The 26,810-nt window shown below is 39.5% G+C and overlaps 1 protein-coding gene and 1 long non-coding RNA gene across 3 annotated transcripts in view; one reads left to right on the top strand and one right to left on the bottom strand.

Moving 5' to 3' along the window:
- ush2a (Usher syndrome 2A (autosomal recessive, mild)) overlaps nucleotides 1-26,810 on the bottom strand; it is a 412,815-nt gene that overhangs the window by 349,851 nt on the left and 36,154 nt on the right. For both annotated transcript variants that reach the window (XM_087290677.1, XM_087290676.1), the window contains exons 5-9: nucleotides 25,480-25,543; nucleotides 23,055-23,349; nucleotides 18,628-18,812; nucleotides 11,740-11,961; nucleotides 1,621-1,714 (exon numbers count right to left, since the gene is read on the bottom strand). In XM_087290677.1, coding sequence (XP_087146803.1) covers nucleotides 1,621-1,714; nucleotides 11,740-11,961; nucleotides 18,628-18,812; nucleotides 23,055-23,349; nucleotides 25,480-25,543 — 860 coding nt within the window. The remainder of the gene's footprint in view (nucleotides 1-1,620; nucleotides 1,715-11,739; nucleotides 11,962-18,627; nucleotides 18,813-23,054; nucleotides 23,350-25,479; nucleotides 25,544-26,810) is intronic.
- On the top strand, nucleotides 15,308-19,411 carry LOC137488110 (uncharacterized). Its single transcript, XR_015513473.1, has 2 exons — nucleotides 15,308-15,758; nucleotides 18,315-19,411. It is a non-coding gene; the product is annotated as an uncharacterized LOC137488110 (long non-coding RNA).

A 26,810-nucleotide genomic window follows, 5' to 3' on the forward strand; every position in this document is an offset into this window, starting at 1 on the left:
TGGATCGGTTATGAGTCACAATTAAAAGAACATGTAAACAGAAGGGCAAAAAAAAAAAATCAAATATAGGCAAAAAAACGAAATTGGGAATCAAGATCTGACAGTGTAAACGTGACCATAATATCACAACTCGGCTCACACTCATAAACGCACTGGATTGCAGAAATTATCAAAACACGTGGATTTATTTACATAACACTCACTGGAAACACTGGAACATCAACAAACAGCAATCATGTGGTGCCGGCAACATAGAAAAGCCATACAGGAACGACTTTCAATACTAGTCCAGGGATTAAACCAAACTAAGGGGTATACATACACAAGGACTAAAGAAACTAATAACACAGAGGGGAGGAACAAAGGTGAGACTAATAAACATCAAGAAACTTCGGGAAACATAACAAAGGAGCACATGATCACAACAGAAGCACATGGAAAAACACAGGAGCACATGGAACACACTTGGAAGACACCTGATGCAAACATAAGCACATGAAACACAATACAGATCCTGACGAATAAATACTAAAGACATGGTAATCTGGATATTAAAATAAACCAAAAAACTCACCTTTCAAAGATCACCTACAACTTCATTGAGCAATAGTCAAGGCATAGCAGCGTCCGTCACACTTTTAGGTCCCCTTGAAACATTTCCACTGTGTTTCATTATTTTTGTGTTGTGAGAAAATGCAGCGCGTCTATAAAAAATGTTTGCTTTGTGAAAAATGCAGCACATTTTATTGATTGTTTGTGTTGTGTGAAAATGCAGCTTTTTTTTCTTTTTCTTTTTAATGTGTTTGCTTAGGGAGGATTGGTAGAATGTGTGTTGTCAAACTGATGAAGATCTTTTCTTAATTTGAAGCAGTTTTTTCTTAAATTGTAGCATGCCAAGCTCCCTCGGCCACTGCATTTTTCAGTTAAATTAGACATCTTTCAAAATTGGATTAATTCAAGTGAAATCACTGTAAACTTCTCTCATTTGCAGAATCAGAATTATTATTAGTACAGTAACTATCATAGTGATTCAGTTTGCCCTCAAACAACCTTTTCCCTTAAATGATGCACTAAAAATGATTAATCTATTTGACAAAAATCAAGCGCACTCTCATACATACAGTACTGTAACAGATTACTTATCAAAATCCTTTTTTAAATTCCTTCATGGAATTTGAGGTCTACAGCTTGACAAACACTACAAATTACAACTTGGCAGTTTCAACAACAGTGTTTAACTGGTGAGCCATGGCATTCCTAAAAGTGTGAACACTGGGGCATTTTGTGTCATCAGAGCTTTCCCTGAGATATAATTACCTTTGCTAGACTCATCGTCAAGCCACCCAAGGGCTGATGGGACAGGGCGATTAGAGCATAGCTGCCCACAAAACCACTTCCTTCTCTTGTTCCCTTTTCTTTTTCCCCTTCTTTTCATCAGGAAACTGGAGATGTGCGTGAATAATCTCTCTGGCTCTTGTTTTCCTTTCTCTCTCTCTCTCTGCTTTTTTCCTGTCATTCCATTAAGGCCTATTTTTGAGTGTGCTGTTCATTAAAGAGGACTCTTGCACGTCATTAAAGGGAAGTGGTTAATTAAAAGGGGGCCTCCCCTGCGGGACTCACATTAGCTCCATGTGTGTGGCTCTCTGGGAGGCAGGCGCAGCGGTACGGACTCACACTAGTGTCACAGCTGTCTGCATGTCCATGGCACTCACACCTGAGGGGACAAAGATACACAATTACAACCCACATCCTTCTGGAGGATCTTCATGGCTGATCTTTTCATCAGTCTAATGGAACTAGTTCTCAAGGTAAAAGAGGAACCATATATTAATAGAGTGGGGGGACGCAATGCGGAAAATCATGGAATCCAGTCATAAAATTTTCATTTAATGAATAACGTGGAACGAGTAAGAATTTGGATGCATAAAGCAAAAGTCTGGCTGCACACTTTAAATTATGACTTGGACTAGAGTGTCTTTATATATAATGTTATATGATGTTCTGTGTGTCTGCTTGTATGAATAGCATGGTTTTGTTCAATTGCACGAGTGAAATGTTTGCCATCTCTCTATAGGTTATAAGTAATCCATTTTTTTACTTTAACATTTTGGTTTTAACAGAAATAAATAGCATTTTATTTCATATATTTTTATATTTAAATGTATTTTAATTCCTAAAAATAGTGTATTATTTTTAAAACTGGTACACTCAAAGGCAACTTTATTAAGTACACCGTACTAGTGCCGGATAAAACCACTTTTGCCTTTAGAACTTCTGTAATCCTAAGTGGCATAGATTCAACAAGGTACTGGAAATATTCCTTAGAGATTTTGGTACATCACACGATTGTAAAGGTGCCAAAGGTGGTCCATTGCATTGAGATCTGGTGAATGTGGTGTCTGTTTGAGTACAGTGAACTCATCGTCAGGCGCAAGAAAGCAGGCATAATTTGCGCTTTAGGACATGGGAGTATTATCCTGCTGGAAGTAGTTCTAAGAAGCTGGGCACACTGTGGTCATAAAGGCATAGACATGGTCAGCAACAATACTCAGTTCACGAGTTCACACTTGCATTCGTTTAAGTATAAAGCGTATTTGGCGTGCTGTCCGGGGGGAGGGCTCTGAGCTCGAGGAGACACCCCAACTCGAGTTATTCCCCTTATAAGGAAACAAAGAGGAGTTGGGATTCGAGCGAAGTATCTAGCCCGGCCCCAGAGCGCTCCCCCCGGGAATGAAATGCAAGAGGTGAGGTGACGGGGTGGTGGAGGGATGCTGAAGTCGTGAGATGCTGCAGGTAAGACAGCTTTGGTATATATATAGGCGTTGCTCAGAAACTGATTTGATGATGGGATAATTGTCAATGACGTATTCGATACTGAAACTTCTGCGCATGCTCCTCCCGAAATTTGTTTAAAAACATCACTTCACGAGTTCACACTTGCATTCGTTTAAGTATAAAGCGTATTTGGCGTGCTGTCCGGGGGGAGGGCTCTGAGCTCGAGGAGACACCCCAACTCGAGTTATTCCCCTTATAAGGAAACAAAGAGGAGTTGGGATTCGAGCGAAGTATCTAGCCCGGCCCCAGAGCGCTCCCCAAAAAATGCTATTTATTACAGGACAGCAGCCGGACAATGTGCAAGCCCCCAAAAATTTGCTGATCTTAAAAATTTGGAGGGGTGCTGTTGAGTTATAAGGTATGTGTTTCGGGAGGAAGCAGTTGCTGTGTTGATAGTGGTGCATGATGAATGTCTCTAGCAAGAGTGTCTGCTCCCACAGGAGACGGGCGTCTTCCGTGGGAGTGGTCACTGCATTAGCAATGTTGTGTGTTAAAGTATGCATCCCCGTAATAGCTGTCACTGTGCTGACAGTGGTGTATGATGAGGTATGAGTCTCTCATAGGAGTGGTCACTGCGCTTGCAGTGCTGCGTAAGGTGTACGTCTCCCGTAGGAGCAGTCACTGCGCTTGCAGTGGTGCATGATTATAAGGTGTACGTCTCCCGTAGGAGCGGTCACTGTACTAACAGTGGTGCATAATAGTAAGGTGTGTGTCTCCTGTATGAGGTATGAGTGGTTACTGCCCTAGAGGCAGTGTGTAATAAGGTGTATGTCTCCTGTAGGAGCAGTCGCTGCGCTTGCAGTGGTGCATAATTATAAGATGTGCGTCTCCCGTAGGAGCAGTCACTGCATTTGCATTGGTGCATAATTATGAGGTGTACGTCTCCCGTAGGAGCGGTCACTGTACTAACAGTGGTGCATGATAATAAGGTGTGTGTCTCCTGTATGGGGTATGAGTGGTCACTGCCCTAGAGGCAGTGTGTAATAAGGTGTACATCTCCCGTAGGAGCAGTCACTGCGCTTGCAGTGGTGCATAATTATAAGGTGTACGTCTCCCGTAGGAGCAGTCACTGCACTTGCAGTGGTGCATAGTTATGAGGTGTACGTCTCCCGTAGGAGCAGTCACTGCGCTTGCAGTGGTGCATAATTATAAGGTGTACGTCTCCCGTAGGAGCGGTTACTGTACTAACAGTGGTGCATAACAGTAAGGTGTGTGTCTCCTGAATGAGGTATGAGTGGTCACTGCCCTAGAGGCAGTTTGTAATAAGGTGTACGTCTCCCGTAGGAGCAGTCACTGCGCATGCAGTGGTGCATAATTATAAGATGTGCGTCTCCCGTGAGAGCGGTCACTGCATTTGCAGTGGTGCATAATTAAGAGGTGTACGTCTCCTGTAGGAGCGGTCACTGTACTAACAGTGGTGCATGATAATAAGGTGTGTGTCTCCTGTATGGGGTATGAGTGGTCGCTGCCCTAGCGGCAGTGTGTAATAAGGTGTACATCACCCACAGGAGCAGTCACTGCATAATTATAAGGTGTGTGTCTCCCGTAGGAGCAGTCACTGCACTTGCACGTCTCCCATAGGAGCGGTCACTGCACTTGCGGTGATGCATAATTATAAGGTGTACGTCTCCCATAGGAGCGGTCACTGCATTAGCGGTGGTGCATAATAAGATATGCGTCTCCCGTAGGAGTGGTCACTGCACTAGCAGTAGTGTATAATCAAGTGTGTGTCTCCCGTAGGAGCGGTCACTGCACTTGCAGTGGTGCATAATAAAGTGTACGTCTCCGGTAGGAGCGGTTACTACACTTGTAGTGGTGCATAATAATAAGGTGGGCTTCCCCGGTGGGAGCGGTCACTGGACTAGCAGTGATGCTTGATGAGGTGTACGTCTCTAGTGGTAGCTGTCACTGCACTTGCGGTGGCACATGATAAATAAGGTGTGCGTCTCCAGTGAGAGCGGTCACTGCGTTAGCAGTGGTGCATGATAATGATGTGTACGTCTACCATAGGAGCAGTCACTGCGCTTGCAGTGGAGCATAATAAGGCGTGTGCCTAGAGTGGAAGCAGCCACTGTGCTTGCAGTAGTACGTAATAGGGTGTGCATCCCCAATGAGATTGGTCGCTGTGCAGCAGCAACCTTATAATAGAACTCCTTGAAGGGGTTAATGACCAGGGTTAGGAAAGGTTTAGAGGTTGAAATGGTAAAAAAGGGGGCGACGATAGCGCATTTCCACTGACTTTAGGTTTAATTTCTGTGGAAAACTTAATTGATAGGATTAAAGGAACTTAAGGTAGTGCAAGGAGCGTTGAGCAGTACCTGAAGTTTTGAATGGAGTTCCATGGTTTATACTGAGTGCAATTGCGACTTGAAATCGCAGTGAAAAATAGATGGGGTAAGCTAGTAATGGGATTCTGGATGATTTCTGAGCTGAAGTTGCTTATCAGCTTGGTGTTAATATTACTCCAGAATTACTTATCAAATTTATTTAATTAAGCAATTTATTTTATAGACGCGTGTTGTCTATGTAAACGTTAATAACGTACTTAAGTTTAAACATGTTAAGTACCTAGATGATGGATCTAAGGAATATAGTCTATACGTGGCCCAGGATCACAGGTGGGAGGAAAAGAGAAGAGGGACTACCGGCGTTAGTGACGTCAGCGGAGGCAGCCTCACGCTGGCACTTACGTCGGGGCCTGACAGAAAAATCAGGGACTAGAGCCGTTTGCGGAGGCATGCTCACGCTACTGATGAACCTAGAATCACAGGTGGGAGGAAAAGAGAAGAGAGGCTGCCGGCGTAAGTGACGTCAGCGGAGGCGGCCTCACGCTGGCACTTACGTCGGGGTCTGACAGAAAATTAGGGACTAGAGCCATTTGCGGAGGCATGCTCACGCTACTTATGACCCTAGAATCACAGGTGGGAGGGAAAGAGAAGAGGGACTACCGGCGTAAGTGACGTCAGCGGAGGCAGCCTCACGCTGGCACTTACGTTGGGGCCCGACAGAAAGTTGGGGATTAGAGCTGTTTGCGGAGGCGTGCTCACGCTATTGATGACCCTAGAATCACAGGTGGGAGGAAAAGAGAAGAGGGGCTGCCGGCGTAAGTGACGTCAGCGGAGGCGGCCTCACGCTGGCACTTACGTCGGGGTCTGACAGAAATTTAAGGACTAGAGCCATTCGCGGAGGCGTGCTCACGCTACTGATGACCCTAGAATCACAGGTGGGAGGGAAGAGAAGAGGGACTGCCGGCGTAAGTGACGTCAGCGGAGGCAGCCTCACGCTGGCACTTACGTCGGGGCCCGACAGAAAGTTGGGGATTAGAGCCGTTTGCGGAGGCATGCTCGCGCTACTGATGACCCTAGAATCACAGGTGGAAGGAAAAGAGAAGAGAGAAGGGGCTGCCGGCATTGGTGACATCAGTGGAGGCAGCCTCACGCTGGAACTTGCATCAGGGCCTGAACAAACCTGGTTAATCTGCAAGCGGCATGAAGGAAGACTCCGCTTGTCAAGTGGTGACCTATTGGTGACGCAAGTAATACTGTTTCCGGGTCCAAGCCGCCACTCATTTGAGTTGAGAAATTTCTTCGTTTATGATCACTTTAAATCCTCATCACACAATAAAGTTAATTTTATACAATAAAGTTAATTTTATACAAAATCAGTGTACACAAGCATTGCTTGCTGCATAACAATTACCAAAAAACAATAAGCAATTTATAAATTTTTATCACTTTCTGCCCGTCAGATATAAGGTGTGGACGTATGTATAGGGTATATGCTGAACTACAGCTTTTCCCATGCTGATACACTTCCAGTGACCTGTTATTGTGAACTTTCTCCGTTTGTACAGTTCCTTATACAGCGTCGATGTTATAATGTCATTAAAATACATTCAGTTAAATTAACTTTAGCATTTATTTGGTTGCTCGAGCGTAAAATGAGACAGAAGCTGTTTACTCGCACGCGGTCGTCAGAATCGGCAGGCTAACGCATAAGCTCCATTAAACATACTGGGGTCACATAAATGCTCATATTATAAAGATATGGCGATATCACTCAGCTAGTGGAAATCGCTCATTTTAAAGAAAACAGACCTTAAACTCACTGGCTTGCATTGGCATTCAATTCGCCCGAAGTGCTTAGCCCAGGTTACTGGGAAATTAAGAGTCCTATTAGCATGCTTTGGCATATATCCCGTTGTGATAATGATTTCGAAAGTAATAAATTGCTTTGTAACATTTCATGAGTCTCCCCATGCAGTAAGTTAAGAAATTATTTGTTTATGATCAATTTTAAACATATTACACGATAAGTTAGTTTTATACAGAGTCATGTTGTACACAACCATTTTTGGGCTTGCTGCATAACAAATACCAAACTTTTTAACAATTTATAATTAATCACTTGCATCATGTATGAGGCATAGACATATATATTGTGATCATGGTTTTCGAAAGTAATAAATCGCTTTGTAAACGTTATAATTACCATTTCATGGGTCTCCCCATGCAGTTGAATAGAGCGCTTGGACCCGGAAGCCGCTTCGCGTGACGTCACACTCACGAGCGGACTGGCTTGTTTTTCCTAAATTTGGGGCGCCGAGAGCAGCTATTGCGGGCGCTACTAAGTGGAAATGTTCCGTGCGTGGGGGGTGGATAAGCCCGTAGCGGAGACGTGCTCACGCTGTCATGGCGAATTGGCCGATGGTGGCGCTTCGCCTGTAGAGCGGTGGCCTGGCACTCGCTTGATCTGGGCCGGTGGTTTCCAACTGGGGAGCGGCTCAGGTTTGTTGCCGGTGTCTGAAAGAGCGGCGGCGTGGCGGGCCTAAGTTAAGACCGCGGACTCTGTTGATATGCTCTGCCGAGTGTTGATGCGCTGGACGTCGGCTTGGAGTTTGCAAGAGGAGCCGTGTCATCCTCATGGAAATTTGCTGTTTGGACGAGGCTACAGCGATTGGATGTGCCAATGCTGAAGTCGTGAGATGCTGCAGGTAAGACAGCTTTGGTATATATAGGCGTTGCTCAGAAACTGATTTGATGATAGGATAATTGTCAATGACGTATTCGATACTGAAACTTCTGCGCATGCTCCTCCCGAAATTTGTTTAAAAACATCACGTAGTCTGTGGCATTGACTCGATATTCAATTTGTTACTAATGGGCCCAAATTTTGTCAAGAAAATATCCCTAATCCCGTTACACCACCACCACCAGCCTGAACTGTTAATACAAGGCAGGATGGATCCATGCTTTCATGTTGTTGACACCAAATTCTGACCCTACCATCGGAATGTGTCAGCAGAAATCGAGACTCAACAGACATTCCCAATCTTCTATTGTCTAACTTTGGTGAGCCTGTGCGAATTGTAGCCTAAGTTTCTGTTCTTAACATGCAGGAGTGGCACCCGGTGTGGTTTTCTGCTAATGTAGCCCATTGGCTGATTAGAAATTTAGGATAAGCAGTTGGATAGGTGTACCGGTAAGTAAATGATGTGTCCGGTGAGTGTATTTACATAAGAATTACAGTATAATTTTTTTGTGCTTACATTTAACCACATAACATAAATATAAAAAATATAAATAAAATGGAATTGTGGGGGAGTGTGTTAACACTGTAGGGATGTCCATCATGCGATACACTTTGCAATGCAAATTATATGATAAATTAAAGATTACATATATGATACATTAAAGCCTACATATGAAGCAGCTACAAATATGATACAATATGAAATGATTCACACCTATTACAATACAGTGCGATCTGATTTCAGTTCTATTCGAATTAAATTTGTACACCACACACACACTATTTGTACAAATGCAAGTATCTGTGCCCATGTATTACTGCTGATTCTCTTACATAGGCTACTATTAAATACATGCAGCTTTTTTCCAGGATTTTATGACAGCTGTACGTTTAGGTAAAGAAATAGCAGACCATTAGCATATCACAATCTAAAACTGCTTTTTAAAGCATTAAAATCACTACGCTAAATGTAATCTAGCTAAATTTTTTAAAAGAAAAAGACCACAATTTGATACATTTAATAAACCCTCAATAACTTATTTGAGCTTAAGGGAGTACTAGCTTGCAGTTTAATGGGTAAAACGTTACAGTACTCCCTTACAGTAGTTACCGCAATTAGAAAAAAAACACAATCTGGAAAAAACATTTAATGTAATCAACATATATTTAAGCAAAATGCATATTTTACTCTGAATTATTGCACTATTGTTCTATTTCAATCTTTCTGCAAAACACTGCTCATTTTTTCACCCTATGACTTTCTAATTTACAAAACAAAACTATACCCATTACATGTCAAATATGCACTGTGGAAAAAACAACGTCTCAAATACAGTAAACAGCACAAATGTTTTAGCTTCTTCCATGAGGTATTTGGATTGATTGATCCATGATGAACATTAAGGACATTTATCTCCTCTTCTCAGATCTCCATGGAGTTGTGATACGTCATATTTACACAGCAGTGATGACAGAACACACTTGAGAAACAGTTTTGATTGGAAAAATCAATCTGCATAACATATTGGTCACAGTTTATTGGTCATTTCTATGACAACCTGTATTTAATGGCCAGTTTTTAAACTTTTTAAATCAAATAATTTGCTTAAGAAATAAGACACGATGCCAAAACAGATCATGATTTTATGATTTGTGTTTATTTTCCACTACAAATACAAAGGCTGCAATTAATTCAATTGAATGAAAGGCAAGCATTCTTTTGACATAACCTCATACTTTAGTTTCTCATCAAATCTTCTGACCAATCAAATGCTCTATAATTTCTGACATGTCCCGTCCCTTTTAAGAATCTACTCACTTGCTTTCATTTGACAGGCTTAATCTTAACCACTCTCAGAGCTTTTTTTTTTTTTGTTTTTTTTTTTAAAAGGCCATTGGATGTTTTTATTAAGGGGAGGAACTACTATATGTCCCACCCTGTCTTTGTGTCTCAGTTGAGATTGTCAAATTTCAAATAAAACAAAGGACTTCACAGGACCTTTAAAAAAAGGGATTGATTATGTCAGATCAAGATGCTGGAAGTTCATTCCTTCAATCATTCATTTATTCACTTAGTCCCTTTATTAATCAGAGGTCGCCTCAGCGGAGTGAACCGCCAACATATCCAGCATATGTTTTATGCAGCAGATGCTCTTCCAGCTGCAACCAATCACTGGAAACCACCCATACACACTCATTTACAGACATTCACTAGGGACAATTTAGTTTCCTCAATTCACCTATAGCGCATATCTTTAAACTCGTGGAGGAAACTGGAGCATCCGGATGTATGTAGCATAATGGAGGATCACATTTAGACATTTACAATTAGATTTTATGTTAACAAAGTGTTAGTTTTATATTAAATCAATAGATGAAAGTGTTATCGTTAAAATAATTAATTACATTTAGTTTCAAGAATTTCTAAAACTAATTTTAATTGACCATTTTCATTTTTACACCCCACTTACAGCAACAAACCAACAGGGTCAGCAACATCAACGGCTCTTGCCAAATCTGGTCTCTTTCCTTTTCACATTCTCTAGATCTCTCTATCAGTCTTTCATTCTCTCTGTGCATGGCTAATAGGACGTTCGCATTCAACATTTATAAATGCCAGTGGAAATATCAACGGTGTGTCGTAATGTACAACAGCAGACCTGACAGGTCTCCATCAGACGGCACACGCACCTGCAGGTCACCGTTTTAATTATTCATTCTCAAGGGCCCTTATTCGGCATTATCATCTTTGCGCGGCTCCCTCTAAAAGCAGCAGCCTTCACCTCTCTTACTCAAACAAACATCGCAACAAGCAAACAAGAGAGGAGGTGGAGAGTAGAAAAGAAAGAGGGCTGTCGTTATTGCTGGAGGTTATTACCGTATGAGCGTAAAGCAGACGCTAATGCTCCCAGACACAGCTTGACACCCTGTCAGAATACCTCAAAGGCTGAATTTACGCACATTTTAGTCGCCAAACACATACATCCACTTCTCAGCCTCTCGCAGGTTTGAACTGTCAGTCTCCCTAAGGGGGCAAATCCACTACTGTTTACTCTTTGCCTTTGTTTCTCCATCGAATCTGTTGCGATGCTTCATGGAGCAAAAGAAGAGAGCCGTACAGGAGGGGGAAAAAAGGCGGTGGAAAATGGGGGGACACCTCTGAATGTCAGAGGATGATGAGATTTCACAGTCTCTAAATCTCGATTTCGTCTGTGCCAGTTTAACTAGCTCTTAATTAAAGCTGCCTTCTCTCGCTCACTCAGACACACACACTCGCACAGCGAGAGCGAGCCAAGTTACAGCTGCCTGCATAATGACATAATTACCATAGTCGTAAGAACAGTGGCTGTTTAATGTCTGAAGGTATACATGGATATAACACCATGTCTCGGCGTCTGAAGAGACAAAAGAACAGATTCGACATTCTTGAGAGGCGCAGAAGAACATTTCAGACTGATTAGCTGCTACCCTGAAGCCGACGGGAAGAACACAAGTTATGAAGTTTTCCTGCCAGTGATTTCCAAATGTGGAGTCCCCACTGTAATTACAAGACCATTAACGGGACGACAAAGTCTAACATGGCATTACTCTTCGTGACTAATAACAGACATGTCATAGATCCCCCAGTTGTGTCAAACTAGCAAAAATCATTTGTCTGCCATCTTTGTTTCGTCTTGAACCTGAAGTCTTTCATTTTTGAATCATCTGAATTATCCTGCCAAAGATGCCTACTGATTTTCTCATCAAACATGGAAATCCAATCAAAACAGCGCACAAATTTGTGTCAGATTTTGTAATTGGGAGCATTAATCATGGGGTGTAAAGGGGAGATTGTGTCAGGTGATGGGGTTATGGGTGCTGCTGGTCACAGACCTGCCACTGATGGTGATCTCATCCACAGCGTAGTAGCGATGGCGGAAAGGAACTGTGGCATCTTGAGTGTGGTACTGGCCATGAAGCTGGATTCTAACATGTGTGGCTCTAACAAACTCCTGCAGGGCGGCGCTGTTGTAGAAGTCGTTGTAGCCCGGGCGTAGGTTCGGCTCAGGTGTTAGCATGCTGAAGGTGATATTTCCACGGGAGTAAGGTATGTCACTGGAAAACAAACAAACATAAACGTTGATGTAATTAAACTCAGTTTAGACTGCATCTGCTAACTCTTGTGTACTGTTGGGAATGTTTTCATCCACTGTGAAGTGATTTTGAGATTTAATTTGACTACAGCTTTCTCTGTGTTTCAGTACGTGAAACGATTTTTGGTGACAAATCTTGTTTTGGACAAGTTTTAAGAAAAAGCTTGAAGTTTATTTCAAAAACTCAAAATACTCTGAGCAAATTTACTACATCAAAATCACTTTATTTTGATGGTCTCTTTAACAGATTTTGTTGAATTTAATATTTTAACATTTTTTCATTGGCATAGGGGGTTGGGGGGAGAGAGATGGGGTGCCAGATCAGATTTCAGAGGTGCCAGATCCAGCTTGTTCCAGCATAAATTAAACCCTGCTTATTTTAAATGTCTGATGAGCAGTATTAGCAGATATTAAGCAGACAGTCTAATAATACTCAAATGATAAAGTAATTGGCATGCTGATGCAATGCAACTTTGTCAACAAAATATGCAATAGCGAACATCAAAATAAAGTCTTACCCCCTTTTATTAGGTTAGTTGCTGTTTTCGATCCATTGACTTCAACTATAATGACATGTTTTGATTGCAAAGCCATATGACACCATGTTCATTCATTCATTTTTTTTTTTTCGGCTTAGTCCCTTTATTAATTTGGGGTTGCCAGAGTGGAATGAACCCCCAACTTATCCAGCAAATGTTTTACGCAGGGGATGCCCTTCCTGCTGCAACCCATCTCCGGGAAACATCTATACACACTCATTCACACACATACACTACAGACAATCTTTAGCTTACTCAATTCACCTGTACCGCATGACTGTGGGGGTGTCGGGAAGCACCCGGAGAAAACCCACACGAACGCAGGGAGAACATGCAAACACCACACAGAACCGCCAACTGACCACTGCGTCGCCCCATGACACCATATTATTGTGTTAAATTATTGTGTTACTAATTTTACAAGCTTCCTTACTTTCCCTCCTTCTAACAAGGAAAACAACCAACAACCAATAATGTATGATTATTTGTTGTCAAGTCTTTGCAAAAAACATGTCATTAAGAAGGAAGTAAATGGGGCAGAAACAGCCACTAACATAAAAGGGTAGTCAGTTTAAACAATACACAAAGGTTTAAAAAAAAAGGTTAAAATGTGCTGTTTTCACATTACTGTCATTTTTGCAGTTCACTTTACAGCCAATTGTTTTGCTAAACAAAATATTTCTAACTTCTCATTACAGTAATACATACAGACAAAATAAGATTTAAAAAAAAAAACTAAAAATGTGTATCAATTAAAATCAAAATTAAACCTCATTCCAAATCCACAAAACACCAAAATACATCATAGAAATGTACTGGTCATATTTGAACATATTCAAACTTGCTATTTTTTTAATGGCTTTTTTTAAATGGCATTGTCTTAAACCAAAACCTTAATTGCCAAAACGTTTCAGAGCAACTACTTCGATGAAATTTGTTGCCAAACTAAAGATCTAAGACATTGTTTTCTGTGGGTTACAAAAAAAAATAAAAAAATAAAAATAGAAATCTGAACTGACCACTAAAAAGCAAATTAATAGATATCTTTATTTATAAAAGCACCAAAAAGGCACACTTTGGGAATTCATATGTCAATTTTTGCAATAAAAATGACACAAATTTAATTTATTAAAATTATTTATCAGATCAGTAGATTCTAAAAGCGCATATAAGCCATGTACTGCACATGCATTTCCAAGTCATAATATTTGTGCTTTTAATTAAAGCCCAAATTCACTTTTATAGCACAAATGTGAGTGCCGATTCTTCAACATTTCTCCTTGTAAGAGAAAGTCAGTCATGTAGACATGTTTTGAAATTACATCAGGAAGAGTAAATGATAACAGAATTTTCCTTTTGGGTAAACAACCCCTTTAAAGTGTTACAAAAAAAAATGTACCCTATAATATCCTGCCGATTAAAGAAAGAAAAAAACACATTCCTGCATCTTAAGCTTTGAGCATGTGAGTGACTGAAAGCGACCGTGAATTTCAAGTTTTGACACAGCAGGGTAACACGCTGTCAGGTTGAAAATGAAACGTGTCACAAGCTACTAAAATGAACAAACATCAAAGAAATTGGAAAGGCAAAGGTCTTTTCCTTTGCATCTCAGATCTACTGAGAGAAAATTTCACTAATACAGCTTTAAAATATAGTTTAGAGGTACAGGGTTTGAAAGGGTGATTTCTCGGAGGGCAGGAATAAATGGGTTGAATGAGAGAGTTCGAGGTCTTTCCCGGGGGCAGGACAGGTATGGCCCGTAATGCATTATTCACTCTCAAGAAAGATCCATAGAGCGCTTCTGCACGATTCAGTCCTAATGCTGGTAGACTTATCCAGGACAAACCTCTGTAAAGAAAAGTCTGTGTCATATTTTGTCCCCATCTTTCTCCCTCTCTTTCCCCATCCCGCCATGCTTTGTGTGTCTCTCTCTCCTCACCTAGCTTGATGTGACATATTTGTAGAGTCTAAGTGCAAACCCTTATGCCGTTGGGTCCAAGCTTTTGTTTGTAAACTAAAGCACTCTGACAGGTAGTGGTGAAACATCTGGCCAGTATGGCTTTCATCCAAGAAGGACCAAACTTTCATGGCCAATATATTAAATATATTCACTTGAACTTAAAATACAGCGTGAGAGCTGGTGACGCAAATCACCAATATCTATCAACAAACTGCATCACCGGACTTGTCATCCATGTGCACTTTCGTCATCAAATAAACCAAAATACAATCAAATTACAGTCCAACATGCACCAAGAATTGTTTGGAAGTTTTAGATTAAAGCTAATATTATTGTAAATATTGATTTACAAGATTGGTGTCATCAGGAGCCATGGCTAATGATTTGGGCTGCATCCAAAATGGCATTTTTCTATAAAATATAGTACGTTAGTGTCCAAGCCATATAGTGTGTCCAAATTTTGTCTTCGAAAAACTGTATGTGAGATATACCTGTCATGTCTCATGTATTTCTTGAGAAATGTCAATAAGAGTCTTAACCGAGGAATCTTGAAGTCAGACACACACATGCAGGAAATCCAGGAAGACGTAAACATCAGAACATACAGTTAAATACCATAACTCAGGAGAGGGATCACAGCAGCGTAATCGCATGTGATGAGATCAGGAGATGACGTTATATGTGAGTATCAGGACTGACGATGACTGAGTGAAGGTGAGTCCTCTTTATAGTGTTTGTGTGTGTCTGTGAACAGGTGAAGTCAATCAGTAATCAGGGAATTATAAACAGCTGTGAGTGGTGAATGGGGTGACTCTGATGATTGCCTAACAATACCCAGATGACCTTCTACTTCCATCGATATTCTAAAGTATGCATTTGATGAACTCTATGCTATCCCATGATGCCACATGAGAGAATTCATAAATAGGAGTGAAGCAATGCAACTGATGCGGGTAGATCATGTGATAATGACAAATGGTGGATGTAGTACATTCAAGCACCATTCATACTACTTGCATTCATATGTATAGATCGTACTTTTCTAATGGTTGTGTAGTAAATTTAAATTCAAATGTAGTACTTTCTCTAGTAGTAGGCAATTTTGGATACAACCTTTGAATGGTTTTATGTGTTTATTTTTAATCTAAAAGACTATAACTATTCACTGCAATTATATGAATCACCAAGGATCACAGATTCAGCTCAAAATCTCCTTAATGTTCTACTAAAGAAAAAGTCGCCATCTTGGATGACGTGTGGGTGAGTAAATTATCTGCACATTTTCATTTTTGGCTGAACTATCCCTTTTATATCACATTTTATCTGTTTTTATGTTGGTTTTTAAAATCTTTTTTATTATTTGTTTTTATTTTTCTTATACTTGTTTTTTTTATTCTTGTTTATGTAAAGCACTTTGAATTGCCACTGTGTATGAAATGTGCTATATAAATAAACTTACCTTGCTTTAATATTTTTTTTTAATAAAAATATATTTTAATTTAGGTTGCTAAAACATGTCAAATATGTTATACAACATGGTTCTTAAAAGTCATTCTTATTCACACATTATGTGGATCCAAGAAAACTTTAGCTGCATAAAACTTGAGAAGTTAAGATGCTTACTTGCAGTATCTCTCAAATATTTTTACAAGACCTGGAACCCTGTTTTAGCATATATAAAAAAGGCTTACCCTGTTCAGTTATTATCAGCTCTAATACACAAATAATAACTGAAAAGAAGAAATATTGACTCCTTTATGTGAACTTTTGTACTCTTTAATTGTAAACTTGCTTATTATTAATATTATTATTAGTAGTAGTAGTAGTAGTATCATTATTATTATTATTATTATTATTATTATTATTATTATTATTATTATTATTATTCATTTGATTATAATATTATTTTTAATGTTTATTTTATTTGTATTATTTTATTTATTTATTTTCTCTAAGAGGATATGTTTGTTTTTAATTCATAAATTTTATTTTGGGATAGTGGAAAAAAAAAAAAACGTAGGTCCCGTTTACACTTTCAGGTCTTGATGCCCAATTTTGATTTGTTGCTTTTATCTGATTTTTTTTGCCTGTCCGTTTACACGTTCTTTTATTTGTGACCCATAACCGATTCATGTGTTTACACTTGCCATACAATTTACGACGTTGCCTATGTACATGTATAAAGGTAAAGCTAGAACATCTGCACCACACCTGCCACAATAGAAGAAATTGCATATTTCTCAATATGCATTCTTCAGTGTTCTTGCGTCCTCGTGTTCTCATGTAATGTCATCATCAACCGCCAAAGTTCAGTTCCAAATCTCAAGACTGCAAGAACGGAGGATGCATGAAAGTGCCAGGATGTTTTCTTAATATCTTGGACGCATCAATGCAGACTTCAGCGAAAACTCGCTCAAGAAGTCACAGAAGTCATTGCGGCTGAATAAAGGAGGTGGGAAGCTCAGCATTTTATACAGGTTTATAATTAAAGTTCAAAAGTATAATTTATTAATCTCAGGAGTTTCCCAAAATGAGATGGTGAAAGTAAACATTATTAAGAAAATCTTAATAAACGTCTAAATACATTAAATTAACGGTGTTTATTTGTTGAAATTAGTATTAAAATTAGTTTTATTTGTATTGTGCAACGTTCATTTTTAATGTCTTTATGCATAGTATATATTGAAATGAGGAAAAAATTGTTGTATGAATGCTGTAATGTTTAAATAATTTTTTCGTTAAAGACGCGTGGAGGTCACATGACCATCAGAAAGAAGCAGGAAAGAACGCAGCATCTCATTTCTCACAGGACTCGTTCTGAGTTGACGCGGTCTCTTGAGTTTGTTCTTCTGAGGACACTTGACAAGACTGCTCTCCACAAGAACGCAAGTCCGTTCTCTGTGTTCTTGGACTTGAGAAACAGCCATTGTCTTGCTTTTAGCGAAATATGCAAAGTTTGCCTAACTTTAAAATGATTTTGAGGCAAAGGAGGAGGAAAAAGACTGTCATCGCAGCTTGCGTCTATGGTTTATATATGGTGTCCTCAACCATTCAGAGGAATTTGTGAGAGGATTTAAAAGAGATCTCAGGTCTGGTGGGAGCAAATTGTGGCGACTGACCACTTTCCTCCTCCATGTTTCTTCTGTTGTTGCTGTTTACTGCATCGGCATCTCCACACACACTCTTCCTTCTAAACTGCGGATAAGCACCACATTGTTGCAAGTTTAATGACGTTCAGAATGTCTCAAATCCGATCTGCCTGTTTACATGACAGTCGTATTGTCACATATCAGATATATATCTGATTTATTTCCACATATGAAGGAGGCCTGAAACTGATCTCTGAATATCCGAATGCATGTGTTTTTTTTTTTTTTTTTGTGTGTGTGTATACAGGTCATAGAACAGAACTGATCTGAGTCACATATGAACAAAAAATTGGAACTGGGTCACATTTAAATGGAAGTGTAAACGGGGCCTATGAAAGTCTTAGAATATTCATATGTTGTATTGTATACTACTATGTAAGTCTTGTTAAATACCAATTAAAAAAGCCATTTTAGTTACTGCTTAAGACCAAAGTTTTTAATAATCAAATGATTTTATGGAAGCAGCTAGTCAACTGCATCACTTAAATATGACTTCCATCCTTTAATACTTTGTTAGGGACAATTATGCATCCTTAATATGAACTGTCAAAAAAAAAGAGAGACATGAACTGTAGTTTATCATCATAAACAGTTACGATAACCCTCTCAGCCCCAACCCATTAAAATAACTGTCCTCATTTTCTCCGCTGAATGCATGTGAAACCAGGTGCTTGTGTGGTCCATAACAGCTAAGTATCTCTGCTGTCTTGACTGCGGCCAAGGACAGCCGAGATCAGATCTGAGCAGTCTAAACTGCAGCCAAGAGCAGCATTTTCCTCCCCATTCTCCGTCTAGATCCTTCAAAAGCTCCTAGACTCCCACTAAATGACAATCCACTGCTTTTATCAAAGTGGGAACTTGTCTCAACCCACTTCGATGCAGCTTACCTGGCAGGAATCATTTGTTCAAGGACTGTTATCAGAGTGAGAAGCGGCTGTGGATGGACTAACCGAGATACAAAGCCAGTGTGTGTACAGTACCTGGGCAACTGTAGACAGTTTACAGAATCAGGACGATCCAAAGCCCCGTTATCCTCCATGCCAAAGTAGCTGCAGTTCTTGGCCAGAAACTGCCAGTCTTTCCATTCTGAGCTCCCGACTGTCTTCCTTTGAATGCGGACCGCTTCGGGCTGAGCATTGAGGAATTGGAGTATCACGTAGAAAACCTGTACAGGAAGCATGCGAAATTGACAGAGGGTGAAATATGCATGAAATACTAAACAGCAATGGATTATCTATTATCTGCACAGCAACAGTCAATGCTCCGCTGCCTCCTAAAGCACGCCGGCGCTTTGAAGAACAGCTTGAAGACCCGCTTTACTCTTCCCTCTCTCCCTCTGTGGCTTCATTTGGAGGAGTTTGTCGAGAAACTGGTTGCAGCTTTGACTAAGTGGACACTTCAAAGTCTGTGTGGTGGTGTGTTTTATCTGCTATTGAGAGGAGAGACTGAGGCAGAGCTGCATAAATCCTCTGCTTCTTTACAGCTGGACTCTCTGCTTGGCTTGGCTTAGCCACATGGATGACTGGGCGTCTCACTCAGACACACACAAAGGACTTTAGGTCGGCTTTAGTGTATTCAAATGGAAAAGACGCTACCCAGTGTCTGGATTTGAGAGAGCAGCCGCACAAATTCACAACACTGGGTTGAAGCTTACTTTAAACATGTGGTTTACAGCCAGGAGGCCAAGGCCCACTAGAGGGCATCTGAAAACTTCTTGAGGAGTTTAAAATAAGTAAATCAATAAAATAAAGATGTACAAGTTTACTTTTTTTATTATTTTTTTTTTTACATATTAGAGTAGTGGCGGCAAGATGGCTCAGAGTTCAGAACTGTCACCTCACAGGAAGAAGGTTACTGGTTTGAGTCTTGGCTGGCTAGTTGGCACTTGGAGTTTGCATTTTCCCCAAACTTGGAGTTTGCATTTTGGAGTTTGCATGCTCCCCGTGTTGGCGTGGGTTTCCTCCAGGTGCTTTGGTTTCCCCCACAGCCCAAAGACATGCGATATACTGTAAGTAAATTGGATAAACTAAATTGGTCTTATGAGTGCATGTGTGAATGCGAGAGTGTATGGGGATTCCCAGTACACTATCTGCCAAAAGTCTTGTCGTCACTAAGTAAAAGCAACAAATAATAATTTAACTTCTAGTTAATCATTTGGAAATGTGGCAGAAGGAAAATTTTTTTGATAAATCATCTGGTGAACTGCATTCCAATCATCACAAATAACTGCAGAAGACCTTTTAGAAGATTGTCACAGACATCAGTCAAGTTTGATGAAGGAAAAATCATGGTTTGGGGTTACATTCAGTATAGTGGGGTTACATTCAGGCGTGCAAGAGATCTGCAGAGTGTATGGTAACATCAACAGCCTGAGGTATAAGAACATTTGTACTGCCCACTGGATTACAAACCACAGGATAGGCATGGTCATATTTCATTTTGGTAAAATAAATGTAATCTAGAGGCCTTTGCCTTTCATATAAGCCATTTCTGATCCTAAATGATCAACTAGAAGTCAAGTTATTATTTGTTGTTCCTAAAACTTGGATAGGCGACAAGACTTTTGTCAGGTAGTGTACTCAGTTGTGGCTGGAAGGGCATACACTGCGCAAAATATATGCTGGATAGGGCTGTAACGATACACCAAACCCACGATTCAGTTCGTATCATGATTTTTGACCCACGATTCGGTTCGTATCACGATTTTTTTTTTTTCCGTGGGGGGTGGGAAAAAAAGATTTTTTAACTTTTTTTTTTTATTAAATAACATTTGAAAAATCTTTATAAACTGAACATCAAAGAACAATATTAACTATGCAAATTATTAACAATATAAATAGCCATATATAAAATAAATAAATAGCTAAAGCTACATCACTTTTGTTTTCTTTGTAACAAAATACTGTTGAAAAACCAAACAGAACTAAACTCTATTGTGTAGATGGTTCAAGCATGTTGAAAATTATTTTTCAAAGTTCTCTTACATTAAAAAAGTAAATTAAATGGCTATTAGGGATGCTCATTTCGGTAATTTTGCAAACCGACAACCGCCGCTCAATAATCGGTTATTAACGGTTAACTGGTCAGATTACTATTAATTTTATATTAAACAAATTGACGTGTCTATTTTGTGTCTGACACATTAAATATTGCATTTTAAAATACTGATTTATTTTTATATGCTAGCATATTAATAATAGAACAATACAACAGAGCATTTTCACGCACCTGCAGTGTTTAGCACAGAAGAGCAGAATAAACTAAATAAAATGAATAAAATAAATAGGACTGCCCTAAATTATTTTCACTTAAATAATTAATTTATATTACAAAACGAAAATACTGACTGATTCTTTTTAATAACCGGCATAGGCTGTTTTTTCCAATCATATGTTCTTTTCTTCCGTCAAATAAAAATCGCAGACTTCCTTAAATTGCTCACTCCATGGAAAATATGCATTTATTTAATGCCCCACTGTTATTATTATAATCACAAAACCTTTTACATTTTTATTACAAATCATTATTTTAAAGAATATGTCCTGATATGGTTTCCTCTCTCTCCCTCGCGGTTCACGCGCGCATATGTTGACTTTTTCTAAACAGTTTTGTTGTTTAAATATGATATTGCATTAATGTGCATACATGCTTTATAAGCTGTAAAATAAAAGGTAAAGCCTTTTTGTTGCGTTTATTACGCAGATCCAGGTCAACATAAGCGCTGGTTTAGCCTCAACACGTCTGTTTCAAACAGCAATATTCTTCTTCCATTTTGCTTCTTTGGCAAATGTGTCTGTAGGCACGGGTTATACGTTATCGTCTCGCAAATTAAGTATGCCTTGCAATTGAACAAGGAGCCGAAAACAAGGCGCACCTCACTGCCTTTATGTTGACAAGGAAAAAAAAAAGAGAAGAAGCGCGGTCCTCTTATGAAACGACTGAATCAGCTGGGTATCGATTTTGCAAAAGTGTTGCTGTCTGTGTTGTTACAATTGTAATATTTAATACTATTGTGACATTCAAGATTTGTACATTCATACAGCTCTGGATAACTTAAAACGACAGAATGATATGACAGAATCAGTCAGCACTCCCAAAGGTTCAAACAGAAAGCACACAGCACGGTTACAGAAAAGTTTGCGCTGTTATAATTCACTTACCTTTTGGCTACTGTTTTACACTGAGGCTTAATGCCTGTGCTGCAAACCACAAATCAAGTAAACATTAAACAAATAAACAACTTATTTCTCTCAAGAATACCAAACTCGTTTGATTTAAGGGAGTTGAAAATTCTTCAGAAACACCATCATGTCAACATTGCAGTAAAAAAACGTGACAATTTTCCTCACTCTGCAGAGGAGTCGGGACATCTGGTGAATGCCCATCCATCTCTGCGCAGCCACATTAACAGTGTGAGCAAAGCACTGCCTCGCATGCGATGGCTTAAACGGAGCAGTGCTCGTAATGTCGAACGGAAAAAAAGGCACGCGTGACGTTATTGGAAAGGTAGGGGTGTGTCGCGATTCTCCCTTATCACATCGCAACACAGAATCATAGATCTGAGTGTCGCGATTTCAATTTCATATCGTGTATCGTTACAGCCCTAATGCTGGAATAGTTGGCGATTCATTCCGCTGTGGTGACCATTGATAAATAAGGAACTAAGCCAAAAGAAAATAAATTAATGAATAAATATTAAAGTAGTAGTGCTTGAGGAATATATCAGCTTAATTATGAGGGTCTTCAAATATAGACAAATATCACACATTCTCTACAAACAAAACTAATATTAAAATAACTAAAAATATTAACTAAATGTTAAAGATAAAAATCAAAGATGATCATCCACACACAGTCAGAATTCTGTGGAAAATGTGTTTTAGGGGTGCAACAAAAAGTTAATTTAACAAACAGCTTAACATATTACTACTGGCAGTGAGTAGCCAAAAGCATACTTTAACACGTATGCTAGGGTGTGATTTTAGGAAGCATGATGTGAATTTTATCAGCAAAACAATTTGTTTAGACCAAATTTTTAAACTATCACTTAGATTGAGCAATCCTTTACTGCTAAAAAAAGAAACAGAGGAGATGGAGGAAAAACAACAACAACGAACTACTGAAAAAAGCAAAACAATAGACGATGCATTGAAAAGTGTATGTGTGAGGGGAATAAGCAATACCTTGAACTCTATTTACTGATGTCCAGATACTGGACAAGGATCAATGTTTTGAGCCCACTATCTAATGGAGTATACTCGGATAGGTTGTGCGTGTACTAACATACATTTGAAGATACTTTGTGATTAATGAGTGAAATACTACTCTTGATTCCAAGAAACTAAACTACTGTAATATTAAGCTAAAATATCTACAAACCCTAAGCTACTCATTGGTAGATTTGTACCTGGTATTGGCCGTTCTCCAAATTTATAGTGATGGTTATTCCTTTGTCCAGTAGCTCTATTGAGGGAAAGATGGAGGATATCCAGGTGGTTCCGATGTCATTGTCATTAATGTAATCCAATGGGTGGGCGTCCTGGTTCAGCCGAAGCACTTTGTTATGGGTGGTATCATTGGCTGCGTTGGGGATGCAGTACCTCTCTACTAGGGGGTGCACTCTGGGATGGCTGGCGGGGCAGAGACATGTCGACTGGGAGTGAAGGTGAGGAAATTGTCCAGTGTACACTTCTTCAATCTCCCTGAAATACAGAAATGCATGATTTAAAGGTCTGTGTTTCAAAACTTGTTGACAACTTAGATTGTATGCACTGTAAAATATCCATAATGGAGCAAATTCTTGTGACTTGTGGTTCATGGGTGTTTTCCATTTTTTTACGCTTTTGAATTGCAGTATTGGACTTGGCTCTTGTATATCTATTTTTACTATTTTGTTTATACATGTTTAGTATTTTTTAAATAATATATTGTTGGAGTTGGTCTTTAAAATGCCAAAAATATACATATAATACATAAAAAATGTAATTATAATTTGTTGATATCCCAAACATCGTCTTTTAGACAGCTTCCTCTTGCGTTCACAGTTACTCCTGTTGCATGATGATCGTCCTTTGTGATGTATCAACAGCCACAGTATCTAGGGAAATGTCAGCATACCACCAAAAAGACTTGCTGTCTTGATCACAGACAAGCCAGTGAGATGCACACCAACAATTTGTCCCCTTTTGAAATCTGATATGTCACCCATAATGTTGTGTGCATAATGCTAATTAATGCTAATTAAACCTTCACACTTTGCTCTTACTGATGGAATGTGCAATCAATGAAGATTGGCCACCCGGCATTTAGCCATGAAATCTTCAACAATAAATTGGCCAGTGATTTAGTTTTATTATACTCAATGGCCACTTTATTAGGTTCACTTTACTGGTATCAGGTTGAACCCTTTTGCCCTCAGAACTGCCCTAATCCTTTGTGGCATAGATTTAACAAAGTACTAGAAATATTCCTCAGATACTTTGGTCCATATTGACATGATCATGCAGCTGCTGCAGATTTGTCAGCTGCACATCCATGCTGCGAATCTCCTGTTCCATAACATCTCAAATGTGCTCTATTGGATTGAGATCTGGTGATTGTGGAGGCTACTTGAGTACAGTGAACTCATTGTCATGTTCAAGATACCAGTCTGAGATGATTTGCGCTTTATGATATGGAGTGTTTCCCTGCTGGGAGTAGCCATCAAATGATGGGTACGCTGTGGTCATGAAGGCATGGACATGGTCAGCAACAATACTCAGGTAGGCAGTGGCATTGACATGATGCTCAATTGGTTCCAATGGGCCCAAAGTGTGCCAAGAATATATTATCCACACCATTATACCAACACCAGCAACCTGAACTGTTCATACAAGACAGGTTGGATCAATGCTTTCATGTTGTTGACATTAAATTCTGACCCTATCATCCGATTGTCGCAACAGAAATCGAGACTCAGACCAGACCAGGTTTTTTCAAACTTCTGTTGTCCAATTTTGGTGAGCCTGTGCCAATTGTGGCCTCAGTTTGTTGTTCTTAGCTGAGAGGGGTGGCACCTAGTGTGGTCTTCTGCTGTTGCAGCCCATCTGCCTCAAGGTTGGACGTGTTGTGCATTCAGAGATGCTCTTCTGCATACCTCAGGGTGGTTATTTGAGTTACTGTTGCCTTTCTATCAGCTGGAACCAGTCTGGCCATTCTCCTCTGACCTCTGGCATTAACAAGGCATTTGCACCCACAGAGCTGTTGCTCACTTAATAATTTCTCTTTTTTGGACCATTCTTTGTAAACCCTAGAGATGGTTGTGCGTGAAAATCCCAGTAGATCAGCAGTTTCTGAAATACTCAGACCAGCCCGTCTATCATCAACAACCATGCCGCGTTCAAAGTCACTTAAATCATCTTTCTTACCCATTCTGATGTCTGGTTTAAACTGCAGCAGATCGTCTTGACCATGTCTACATGCCTAAATGTATTGAGTTGCTGCCATGTAATTAGAAATTTGCATTAATGAGCAGTTAGACAGGTAAACCTAATAAAGTGGCCGGTGAGTGTACATACATATATATACTTTTTCAATTGTTTTATATTATATTATTAATATTTTATTTATATTGCTTTATTTTAGATGTTATAATATAAAACAATATCTAAGCATGTCAGTAAAAGTAATTGCAGCGATGCAGAGATCAAGGTCTCATAATGCAATTAAAGTGCAAATAAACAGAAATGAGGTACAGCAACTGTAAATTAATGTTTTGTTTACAGTGTAGCATGTTTTTCTCTGAAAACTCTAAAGCTATGCCTGATGTTAATGCTGTACGACCTTATGCTTACCTGTTGGTTAATGTCTTCGGATAAAATCTAAAATCCTGCATCCTTCCAATGAATTGATTTGACCCTGGGGAGAAAAAAGAAAGGAAAGTCAATGGGCGCTATTGAAGACGGTGTGCAGAATCCATAACAACTAGTGGATTACCTTATCTGTGTCTTTATTTGAGTTAAAGAGACACTTGCTGCATGGTGGGATCTATTATGCTTATTTACAGTTCTCTGTGAGCATTAATCCCACAGAATGGATGGGCGGCATAGATCCGAGTCTAAACGTGCGGGTCCATCTACATCAGCAGATAAGATATAATCACTTCTGTTCTAATAACCGGCTCTGATTGAGACGTCATATATGGATGTTTGCCCTGAAATCTTTTCATCTTTGTGTGCAGAGTCTCTCTTTTATAGGAGATAGCATTTTGCTGTATTTATTTTGCTCATTCACACACACACACACATTGGTATTGATGGTTTACAGGAACTCTACAAAGGCACAATACATTTTATCCAGTAAAAAAAAACACTAACTATATGTCCCTACCCCTAAACCCAACCCTCACAAGGATACATGTGGCAAAAAAGAAGGTCAAAAGACCAAGTTAAGTATGATTTTTAAGTATTTTGCATTACAAGGACGTCAATCATGTCCTCATAAACCACTCTAATAGAGTACAATATCATATCCATGGAATTATACAAAAAAAACTTTAACCACCAAAACCAGTTCAAACACACACACACACACACACACACACACACACAAAGTTGGTTCGGGTGTTTGAGGACTCTCCACATGCATAACGTATTTTATACACTAAAAACATTTAAATTAAATGGCCTTCTCCCTAATTCAGGCAGTTCGCCCTAAACCCAACCCTCACAGGAAACCTATGGCTAATATTAAAGGTGAAAAGATCTCGTTAAGTATGATTTTTCAAATCCTAGTTTTGAATTACGGGGACACACTGCATGTTCTCATAAACCACCTCACCATTGTAATACCTAGGTCATAGCCATGTCACTTTAGATATTTGTGCCCTAATACAACCAAGAAAGAATAATATTTTGCTGCTTACAAAGGCAATATTTTTTGATCATTCATTCATTCTCTTTTCGGCTTAGTCCCTTTATTAATCCGCGGTCGCCAGAGCGGAATGAACCACCAACTTATATGCCCTTCCAGCAGCAACCCAACACCAGGAAACACCCATACACTTTTACATTTACACACATACACTAAGGACAATTTAGCTTATTCAATTTACCTGTACCACATGTCATTGGACTGTGGAGGAAACTGGAGCACCTCGAGGAAACCCACACAAACACGGGAAAAA

The sequence above is a fragment of the Danio rerio genome, chromosome 17, assembly GCF_052040795.2.
Source record: "Danio rerio strain M-AB ecotype USA chromosome 17, GRCz13ab, whole genome shotgun sequence".
NCBI classification, from domain to species: domain Eukaryota; kingdom Metazoa; phylum Chordata; class Actinopteri; order Cypriniformes; family Danionidae; genus Danio; species Danio rerio.